Genomic DNA, 12474 nt, shown 5'->3' with positions numbered 1-12474 from the left:
TAATTATAATCTTAAACATGTCATTTGGCTGTACACCATAAACTTTATGCTGACATATTTTATGATAAAAAGACCTCTCGGATGAGTTTAATAAGATACTTTTAATGGTATTTTATGACAAAAAGACCTCTTGGATGAGTTTAATAAGATACTTTTAATGGTATTTTATGATAAAAAGACCTCTTGGGAGTTTAAAAAGATACTTTTAATGGTATTTTATGATAAAAATACCTCTTAGAGGAGTTTAATAAGATACTTTTAATGGTATTTTATGATAAAAAAGACCTCTTAGAGGAGTTTAATAGGATACTTTTAATGGTATTTTATGACAAAAAGACCTCTTGAAGGAGTTTAATAAGATACTCTCAATGGTATTTTATGATAAAAAGACCTCTTGGAGGAGTTTAATAAGATACTTTTAATGGTATTTTATGACAAAAAGACATTTTGGAGGAGTTTAATAAGATACTTTTAATGGTATTTTATGACAAAAAGACCTCTTGAAGGAGTTTAATAAGATATTCTCAATGGTATTTTATGATAAAAATACCTCTTGGAGGAGTTTAATAAGATACTTTTAATGGTATTTTATGACAAAAAGACCTCTTGGATGAGTTTAATAAGATATTCTCAATGGTATTTTATGAAAAAAGACCTCTTGGATGAGTTTAATAAGATACCCTCAATGGTAGTTTATAACAAGTTTTATTTCCTAAAATTTGATGAAACATGAAACTGAAAACTCACACAGCAAAGATGACCTTGAGGTGTAATTAAAAGTTTCTACTGAAAAGCTATTTTTTGCAAATAACAAAATGTATGTTATTAAGGAGTAGCTCTATTTGCACAAATCAAAAGGACTTTTAAAAAATGGCAACGACATTCAGTCACAAGGTGGTTGATCACAGACAAAAGCCTTTGAAAAATCATTCCAAGTATTGTTTTAGTTAGTTAACAGCTTCTAGATCAGATTATGGGCTGTCATCATTAGTACATGCCTTAAATGCCTTGATGCTAGTGAGGCAACAGATTAGATAATGGACCCACATCACAAGTACAGGCCTACAAGGCATTGATGCTAGGGAGGCAACATATTAGATTATGGACCCACATCATAAGTACAGGCCTACAAGGCCTTGATGTTAGGGAGGCAACATTTTAGATTATGGACCCACATCACAAGTACAGGCCTACAAGGCCTTGATGCTAGGGAGGCAACAGATTAGATAATGGACCCACATCACAAGGACAGGCCTACAAGGCCTTGATGCTAGGGAGGCAACAGATTAGATTATGGACCCACATCATAAGTAAAGGCCTTGATGCTAGGGAGACAACAGATTAGATTATGGACCCACATCATAAGTAAAGGCATTGATGCTAGGGAGGCAACAGATTAGATAATGGACCCACATCATAAGTACAGGCCTACAAGGCCTTGATGCTAGAGAGGCAACATATTAGATAATGGACCCACATCATAAGTACAGGCCTACAAGGCCTTGATGCTAGGGAGGCAACAGATTAGATTATGGACCCACATCATAAGTAAAGGCCTTGAAGCTAGGGAGGCAACAGATTAGATTATGGACCCACATCATAAGTACAGGCCTACAAGGCATTGATGCTAGGGAGGCAACATATTAGATTATGGACCCACATCACAAGTACAGGCCTACAAGGCCTTGATGCTAGGGAGGCAACAGATTAGATAATGGACCCACATCACAAGTACAGGCCTACAAGGCCTTGATGCTAGGAAGGCAACATATCAGATAATGGACACACATCACAAGTACAAGCCTACAAGGCCTTGATGCTAGGGAGGCAACATATTAGATTATGGACCCACATCATAAGTACAGGCCTACAAGGCATTGATGCTAGGGAGGCAACATATTAGATTATGGACCCACATCATAAGTACAGGCCTACAAGGCCTTGATGCGAGGGATGCAACAGATTAGATTATGGACCCACATCATAAGTAAAGGCCTTGATGCTAGGGAGGCAAAAGATTAGATAATGGACCCACATTATAAGTACGGGCCTACAAGGCCTTGATGCTAGGGAGGCAACATATTAGATTATAGACCCACATCATAAGTAAAGGCCTTGATGCTAGGGAGGCAACATATTAGATTATGGACCCACATCATAAGTACAGGCCTACAAGGCACTGATGCTAGGGAGGCAACATATTAGATTATGGACCCACATCACAAGTACAGGCCTACAAGGCATTGATGCTAGGGAGGCAACAGATTAGATAATGGACCCACATCACAAGTACAGGCATACAAGGCCTTGATGCTAGGGAGGCAACATATTAGATTATGTACCCACATCATAAGTACAGGCCTACAAGGCCTTGATGCGAGGGATGCAACAGATTATATTATGGACCTACATCATAAGTAAAGGCCTTGACGCTAGGGAGGCAACAGATTAGATTATGGACTCACATCATAAGTAAAGGCCTTGACGCTAGGGAGGCAACAGATTAGATTATGGACCCACATCATAAGTAAAGGCCTTGATGCTAGGGAGGCAATAGATTAGATAATGGACCCGCATCATAAGTACAGATCTACAAGGCCTTGATGCTAGGGAGGCAACAGATCAGATAATGGACCCACATCACAAGCACAGGCCTACAAGACCTTGACGCTAGGGAGGCAACATATTAGATTATGGACCCACATCATAAGTATAGGCCTACAAGGCCTTAATGCTAGGGAGGCAACATATTAGATTATGGACCCACATCACAAGTACAGGCCTACAAGGCATTGATGCTAGGGAGGCAACATATTAGATAATGGACCCACATCAGAAGTACAGGCCTACGAGGCCTTGATGCTAGGGAGGCAACAGATTAGATATTGGACCCACATCACAAGTACAGGCCTACAAGGCCTTGATGCTAGGGAGGCAACATGTTAGATTATGGACCCAGATCATAAGTACAGGCCTACAAGGCCTTGATGCGAGGGATGCAACAGATTATATTATGTACCCACATCATAAGTAAAGGCCTTGACACAAGGGAGGCACCAGATTAGATTATGGACCCACATCATAAGTAAATGCCTTGACGCTAGGGAGGCAACAGATTAGATAATGGACCCACATCACAAGTACAGGCCTACAAGGCCTTAATGCTAGGGAGGCAACAGATTAGATAATGGACCCACGTCACAAGTACAGGCCTACAAGGCCTTAATGCTAGGGAGGCAACAGATTAGATAATGGACCCACATCACAAGTACAGGCCTACAAGGCCTTAATGCTAGGGAGGCAACAGATTAGATAATGGACCCACATCACATGTACAGGCCTACAAGGCATTGATGCTAGGGAGGCAACATATTAGATAATGGACCCACATCACAAGTACAGGCCTACGAGGCCTTGATGCTAGGGAGGCAACAGATTAGATATTGGACCCACATCACAAGTACAGGCCTACAAGGCCTTGATGCTAGGGAGGCAACATGTTAGATTATGGACCCAGATCATAAGTACAGGCCTACAAGGCCTTGATGCGAGGGATGCAACAGATTATATTATGGACCCACATCATAAGTAAATGCCTTGACGCTAGGGAGGCAACAGATTAGATAATGGACCCACATCACAAGTACAGGCCTACAAGGCCTTAATGCTAGGGAGGCAACAGATTAGATAATGGACCCACATCACAAGTACAGGCCTACAAGGCATTGATGCTAGGGAGGCAACATATTAGATAATGGACCCACATCACAAGTACAGGCCTATGAGGCCTTGATGCTAGGGAGGCAACAGATTAGATATTGGACCCACATCACAAGTACAGGCCTACAAGGCCTTGATGCTAGGGAGGCAACATGTTAGATTATGGACCCAGATCATAAGTACAGGCCTACAAGGCCTTGATGCGAGGGATGCAACAGATTATATTATGTACCCACATCATAAGTAAAGGCCTTGACGCAAGGGAGGCACCAGATTAGATTATGGACCCACATCATAAGTAAATGCCTTGACGCTAGGGAGGCAACAGATTAGATAATGGACCCACATCACAAGTACAGGCCTACAAGGCCTTAATGCTAGGGAGGCAACAGATTAGATAATGGACCCACGTCACAAGTACAGGCCTACAAGGCCTTAATGCTAGGGAGGCAACAGATTAGATAATGGACCCACATTACAAGTACAGGCCTACAAGGCCTTAATGCTAGGGAGGCAACATATTAGATTATGGACCCACATCATAAGTACAGGCCTACAAGGCATTGATGCTAGGGAGGCAACAGATTAGATTATGGACCCACATCATAAGTACAGGCCTACAAGGCCTTGATGCTAGGGAGGCAACAGATTAGATTATGGACCCACATCATAAGTACAGGCCTACAAGGCATTGATGCTAGTGAGGGAACAGATTAGATAATGGACCCACATCACAAGTACAGGCCTATGAGGCCTTGATGCTAGGGAGGCATCATATTAGATTATGGACCCACATCACAAGTACAGGCCTACAAGGTCTTGATGCTAGGGAGGCAACATATTAGATTATGGACCCACATCATAAGTACAGGCCTACAAGGCTTTGAGGCTAGGGATGCAACAGGTACCAAATTAAGGACCCAAGTATCTGAAATGGTACCTCTTTTAAGTTAACCATGGGCCATAAATTGGCAACAATCTTATTATAAATGAATTCATCCAATCTCATGTAGAGATGAAACTTCACTGTGAATATGTTTCGAATCAAACAAAATTTTTGAATGTTTCTGTTTTTATGCTACGTGGATGCCCATTTTAAGATGAAAATGGACAATAACTCTTACAAATAAAAGCCAAATTGGGTCTATATCCAACTCATCTGACTGCTTTTTGAGACAAAATTCTTATAATAAAGTTTTAAGCTTTACCATTAGTAATGCCCATAATAAGACACTGATGTTTTCTGTTAAATTTGGTTAATTTTGATTCAGCTGTTTTGAAGAAAAAGTCATTTAAAGTCTTTATTAAGTTTTGTAATAGTGGTCATTTCTAAAGAAAATTGAAAGGTGTTCATGCCAGAATGCTTTCTGTAAAATCTGGTCAAATTCATTTTTGAGAGGCAGTCTGAATGTTTTTCTCTTTTAGTTGTTGTTCTTGTTGTGGGGTTTAACGCCATTTTTCAGCACATGATAGGCTATATATGGTGGCCAGCATTAATGGTGGAGGAAGAACCCGGGAAAACCCTGGGAAGAACCTCCAACCCATGAGAAGCTACTGGCAAGCTTTCTCACATAACTCTAAACTTACCAATGTAAGTCCTGCTCAAGCTGTAGGCAAGATCTCTAGCAGAAATCTCTAGGTTGTTAGTATTCTGCCTTATAAAAGATACAGTGTTGTCTACAGACTGTTTGACCTTAGCTGCTGCAGTTACAAGATCTTCTTTTTGATTGGCTGTTGCTAAGCGATGCTGAACATCTTTGTAAAATGCATTCATCACCTCTCCTTGAGACTTGGCCATGGCCCTCAATACATCTAGGGACAGAATATTTGTTGTTCCCTCCCATATTGTGGTGACCTAGGATTGGACAAAAAAAGATATATAGCAAGGCTTTCTTTTAGTAGTGAAGTCCTTACCCACTTTAAATGACATTTTTATTGGTATCTGGACAGGTATCAGTATCTTCCTATAATATATACTAATTTAAATTCAAATGGAACAGGTTTTATTCCCTAATTCTCATCTATACCATTATGAACTAGCTGCCTTATTTTCCAAAATTTGTTATGTAACAACTTATCTTCTGAGCTGTAACCCTCCATTTTTAAACCTTTCCGAACTGGTTTGCAATCTATAATTACTCAACTCATTATTAATTCATTTCATCCACCTCTCACCTTTCCGATAATTCTACCATCTACTCATCATTTTTCATCCACCTCTCATATTTCCAATAATTCTACCATCTACTCAACATTTTTCATCCACCTCTCATCTTTCTGATAATTCTACCATCTACTCATCATTTTTCATCCACCTCTCACATTTCCGACAATTCTACCATCTACTAATCATTTTTCATCCACCTCTCATCTTTCCGATAATTCTACCATCTACTCATCATTTTTCATCCAGATTACTTAAGCCTGATTCAGACTTTATGGTTTTTATCACTTTCTCTGCAGCTCAATTTCAGCTATGACATATTTTCCACTTTCAGTAAACCCTTATATCTGGTAAAGAATATGTTTACTTGACCTGTATATCTGGTAAAGAATATGTTTACTTGACCCCTATATCTGGTAAAGAATATGTTTTCTTGACCATATATCTGGTAAAGAATATGTTTACTTGACCCCTATATCTGGTAAAGAATATGTTTACTGGACCCCCATATCTGGTAAAGAATATGTTTACTGGACCCCTATATCTGGTAAAGAATATGTTTGCTTGACCTGTATATCTGGTAAAGAATATGTTTACTTGACCCCTATATCTGGTAAAGAATTTGTTTACTGGACCCCTATATCTGGTAAAGAATATGTTTACTTGACCCCTATATCTGGTAAAGAATATGTTTACTGGACCCCTATATCTGGTAAAGAATATGTTTGCTTGACCATATATCTGGTAAAGAATATGTTTGCTTGACCATATATCTGGTAAAGAATATGTTTGCTTGACCCTTATATCTGGTAAAGAATATGTTTGCTTGACCATATATCTGGTAAAGAATATGTTTGCTTGACCCCTATATCTGGTAAAGAATATGTTTGCTTGACCCTTATATATGGTAAAGAATATGTTTACTTGACCCTTATATCTGGTAAAGAATATGTTTACTTGACCCCTATATCTGGTAAAGAATATGTTTACTTGACCCCTATATCTGGTAAAGAATATGTTTACTGGACTCCCACATCTGGTAAAGAATATGTTTACTGGACCCTTATATCTGGTAAAGAATTTGTTTGCTTGACCATATATCTGGTAAAGAATAAGTTTACTTGACCCCTATATCTGGTAAAGAATATGTTTACTTGACCCCTATATCTGGTAAAGAATATGTTTGCTTGACCCTTATATCTGGTAAAGAATATGTTTGCTTGACCCTTATATCTGGTAAAGAATATGTTTACTTGACCCTTATATCTGGTAAAGAATAAGTTTACTTGACCCCTATATCTGGTAAAGAATATGTTTACTTGACCCCTATATCTGGTAAAGAATATGTTTGCTTGACCCTTATATCTGGTAAAGAATATGTTTGCTTGACCATATATCTGGTAAAGAATAAGTTTACTTGACCCCTATATCTGGTAAAGAATATGTTTACTGGACCCCCATATCTGGTAAAGAATATGTTTACTGGACCCTTATATCTGGTAAAGAATATGTTTGCTTGACCATATATCTGATAAAGAATAAGTTTACTTGACCCCTATTTCTGGTAAAAAATATGATTACTGAATTCTTCTTACTGACAAAATCTTACTGGCAGATCCAGCAAAGCTAAGAGATTGGGCTGACTTTAGGCGGCTGAAATTTAATCCAGCAAAGCTAAGAGATTGGATTGACTTTAGGCTGATGAAGTTGAATCCAGCAAAGCTAAGAGATTGGGTTGACTTTAGGCTGCTGAAGTTGAATCCAGCAAAGCTAATAGATTGGGTTGACTTTAGGCTGCTGAAGTTGAATCCAGCAAAGTTAAGAGATTGGGTTGACTTTAGGCTGCTGAAGTTGAATCCAGCAAAGCTAAGAGATTGGGTTGACTTTAGGCTGCTGAAGTTGAATCCAGCAAAGCTAAGAGATTGGATTGACTTTAGGCTGCTGAAGTTGAATCCAGCAAAGCTAAGAGATTGGATTGACTTTAGGCTGCTGAAGTTGAATCCAGCAAAGTTAAGAGATTGGGTTGACTTTAGGCTGCTGAAGTTGAATCCAGCAAAGCTAAGAGATTGGGTTGACTTTAGGCTGCTGAAGTTGAATCCAGCAAAGCTAATAGATTGGGTTGACTTTTAGGTTGCTAAGTTGAATCCAGCAAAGCTAAGAGATTGGGTTGACTTTAGGCTGCTGAAGTTGAATCCAGCAAAGTTAAGAGATTGGGTTGACTTTAGGCTGCTGAAGTTGAATCTCCAAGATAAAAAATTGAGAAAGTTGATTCAGCATGCCAGCCAACAGCTTATATTATGTCTTGGAGGATTCAGCCAATAACAACAACAACAACAGCTTATATTATGTCTTGGAGGATTCAGCCAACAACAACAGCTCATATTATGTCTTGGATTGAAATATAATTTTCAAAAGCAAGGTTCACAGAGATTGAACTAATTTCATGACCTGAAATACTCATATTGTAGCTATGATCCTTGAGATTTCAGAATATGCAGAGCACATAATTCACTTTAGCCATGAAGACAGGACTTAAGGGGTTATATCCTGCTTCCCAGCTTTCACTGGGAGAAAGAGACAAGTTTCATGTGCCATGACTTGTCTCTTTAAATTTCAAGTACTGCTTGAGAGCATGGACAAGGTCTAGCATTGCCACTTCTCTCAACATGTATAGCAAAGAATGGAAACATACGACGACTCTCTGATTGCCCAATGATGGCAACTGTCCGCATCATGAGGACCTCCCTCTGATCTGAAATGAAGATAGTTTAGGTCTCGTAAAAGTAAATCAGTAAACATGGTTTTTGCATGATAGTATCATATTTACTGTATATTTTGGGACAGTTTTTTTCCTCTCACATAACTTATGGCTAAACTTTTTTTTACCAAGATAATATGTTCCAAAACTTACAGAAATTATACAAACTGTGTTAAATTGCTGCTCCCCACCCTTACATATTAAAATAAAAATTTACATTGTAAATTAGAGTACATATCCATAGTCTGCATTGCCTAGGTTCAGAAAAAAAAACTGACATCCGGTTCTTTGATGTGGAGATGTATAAAAAAAATCATGTTTTGTTCTCCTCAAGGGTTTCAAAATGTAATCAAACTGAAAATTTGAATCCAACAAAATCACAAATTAGAGAGACAGGGAAATAACTGCTTCAAGGTATCAGCAATTCATGCATAACATGGTATATGGTGCAAAATAACCAAGAGTTTTATTATATCCAGGTTAACAATATAATATTTCACTCCCCCACCCAAATAAATAAAAATACATTGACTGTGAGTGTAAATGACTATTTTTGCTACCAAAGGTTACAAAAGTATTCTTACAGACAATCAACCCCATGCATGACACAATATCCTGCAGACAGGAATGCTTGTTTGTATCAATTATGGTAACTAGGTGGCAAACAAAAAAGCTTGGGCAGTGACTAGACACATCTGGTGGAGAGAAATAAATCCATTGTTTCAACTTGGGCTATGAAATACACGGGTTATATTAATTACAAAGCAAGCCAGGCTCTGTAACCCAGCTCTTAGTGCTCTACTACTGTGCATAGCAATCATAGTCTCAGCTAGTACAAAGTGTTTTGAAATGCAATAGGAGTGTCTGTTGGTTTTTAAAGCTCAAAGTGTTATATATGGAAAATTTATAGCAGTAATTGATGTTAAAAGTCCAGAGGGATAAATAAATCATTTTGTACATATGCTCATTGAATTTTTAACATTGAATTTTTATCATGTTATATGTGGATCACTCTTTTTCTGCTTGGATTACTCTTTTTGTCCACTTGGATTACACTTTTTCCTCGCCAAAGGTTGGCATGTATGTAAAGTATATGCCACAACTAAATATGTTCAACTGTGCAGCATGGTCACACAAAGTTCAAATAAATTGTTAACTGAATACAGGACTAACTGGTACTGAGCAAGTATAAAATTCACAGCTTGATCAAGGGGTTGAGAAAACAAATCAGTGCTGCCATTACAAGCTAAGGGGGTTCGAGTCTAGGATTCAGCCAATGTGGGTATGTGAGAAAGCTTGCCAATAGCTTTTCGTGGGTCGGTGGTTCTTTCCGGTGTTTTCCCGGGTTCTTCCTCCACCATTAATACTGGCCGCCATGTATAGCCTATCGTGTGCTGAAAAATGGCGTTAAACCCCACAACAACAACAACAAGCTAAGGGTTTTGAACTGGTTGGCAGATAACAAAGGAAATATTACTTCGGAATTAGATGTCACTTATGAAAAAGGCAGATATAAATCAAATCAGAATCTGTATTCCTTCAAATACAGTGAACAGCAAAACAATATATAATACAAATATGAGTTATTCGGAGTTGCACAAATATGGAAGCAATATAATTACTAGTAAACAACTGAAGGTAAACAATACTGATGGACACTGTACTCCATGCCAAGTAATATTACATTTAATATTTAAATGTGTGTATGTGTGTGTGTGTGTGATTTGGATTTTAAGTAGCTTTAAACAATTTTTCAGTCATATCGCTACGATGTCTGCAGTGTGGCACTTTATAGTGATGTCTAGCACTGCGGTATCATGCTGCAGACATGTAGCATGATGTCCCACCCAGTCACATTATCCTGACACCAGGCCGACCAGTCCTAACATTAACCTCTTAATGGTGAGCACTTAGTACCATTTTTGTAAGTATTTGGTGTGACTCAGCTGGGGATCAAACCCATGATCTACTGCATTCGAGGCAGAGACTCTAACGACTAGGCCACCAGGGCGGTAATATTTTAAGTTTTTAAAATCCTAATAAATGTAGATATTAGTGAATATCATAGTAAAATAGATAAATGCAGTGCACATCATAGTCTATATGCAAATTTAAGTTTTTAGAGATGTCGGCTTTGAAAGATTTAATTTTTAGATCCTACAATTGATACCCTCATTTACCAGTTTACCAGCTAAGCTAAGATAATATAATTGAAAAGATGTCACAAAGCTTATGACTCAAGAAAAGGATTTGTCCCAGAACATACAGTGCACAAAAAGAATTACTTTAGAAATTAATTTACGGTGTTTGGGCTACGGGCTATAAGTTATTTGAATTGAGCCATATCAAAACACTAGACAGATTCCATTTTGGATACAGAGTAAGGAATTTTGGTTGATCCAAGTCAAAATTTGTTAGTAGGTCTTACAGATCTTTATCATAACCAATATCTCTTCTGCAACGATGCCTGAATGTGTCAGATATCATAAAGTGGTAGCCTTTGATGGTAACTGGGGCCAACTTTTTCTTCTCATAGAGTGTAATAAAAAAAGTCTGTAAGCTGAGGGAATGGGGCATTAAATGGGATGATGTTATTGGAACTGAAGAGATTAAGGGTGCCAACTTGTGCTCCCACCTTGTCTCAAGATGATTGTTCATTGAATGCCCCCATATGTGCACAAATCCAATGAAAGACTCGCAGATTGAGGGACCATCCTGTATGAATGACTTGACCATTTCTGGATAGTGTTAGCCAGGACACTGAATCTACTGGAATGTACAAGATTTGTACATCGATATGGAGCTGGTTGCACCAATGAAGAAACTACCAAATCAGAATGCACAGGTTGGGTGATCTGGTGTCCCTATTTCAAGTAGGTCACCACCACACTGTTGAAAGGCATTGATGACAACTTTCACTTTGAGAAGGTTGATTTGGACAGGCAGTTTCCCTCACTCCCAAGTACTGATGACCACATCAAAGCCTGGCAACAGGTGGGCTCCTGAACTGCATCTGTACATACCATCATTTCCAACTGGGGATTCTCCAGAATTGCGCGCCAACCTGGGATGTGCCACTGACACAGTAATGATCATACCTCATCCATGATCATGACCTTTTGATAGAGTGGACTTCAAAATAGCAACCAATAAATCAGCAAGGTCATCTGTAAGGGATGAAAAAGTACAGCCTATTGGGATTGTGTCACCAGCTGCATTGAATAATCAAGAGTTGCAGGAACTTTCTTGGTGAAATCCAAGTCTTGATGGAGATGGAATCAAGGAGTTCAACAAGCCATGCTATGCAAATATGAAGGGGTTGTACCAGATTCAGAATGGTGATAACAAAATATTGGACAAAATAATGCAATGGATGAAGTTTGGACTATTCCTAGTTCACAAGAAAACAGATGATTCAATAGGATAGGAGATTGTTTTTGCCCTTGAGAAGAATAGAACTTACCATATGTTTCTGGAGGATGCCGTCCAAGTATACCACAGTCACTGTAGATGAAGTCGACGGGAACAGGGTGATGACACACACATGATTTTGGTACAGACCCAGGAGCTGATGTTTAGACCAAACAGAAGAGCTTGAAACTGGTAAACATTGTTGCAGTAAGAAAATAAAAAAAAATCTTTGCAATGCTAGGTGGATGTAAAAGTATGTGTTGGTAAGATCTAGACTAATGGCATACTTTTCCATACTGATGCTGAGTCACATCAATCTTGCCATCTCCATTATGAACGCATGTCGATGATCAGCCTCAACTTGCAGTTGACCTTTTGTATAAGGAAAGCTTTGTGCAAAAATCAGATATCATAGTTTTTC

General features: G+C 38.6%; 1 protein-coding gene across 1 annotated transcript in view; it reads right to left on the bottom strand.

Moving 5' to 3' along the window:
* The window catches only part of LOC149777572 (acyl-CoA dehydrogenase family member 11-like), an 87775-nt gene that overhangs the window by 17597 nt on the left and 57704 nt on the right, over window positions 1-12474 (bottom strand). The window contains exon 11 of the mRNA XM_089942193.1: window positions 5308-5575. Within this exon, the coding sequence (XP_089798319.1) occupies window positions 5308-5575 (268 nt within the window). The remainder of the gene's footprint in view (window positions 1-5307; window positions 5576-12474) is intronic.

The sequence above is a fragment of the Sinohyriopsis cumingii genome, chromosome 18, assembly GCF_028554795.1.
Source record: "Sinohyriopsis cumingii isolate HCF-2022 chromosome 18, ASM2855479v2, whole genome shotgun sequence".
NCBI lineage: Eukaryota > Metazoa > Mollusca > Bivalvia > Unionida > Unionidae > Sinohyriopsis > Sinohyriopsis cumingii.
This window is presented reverse-complemented; position numbering and strand designations above follow the sequence as displayed.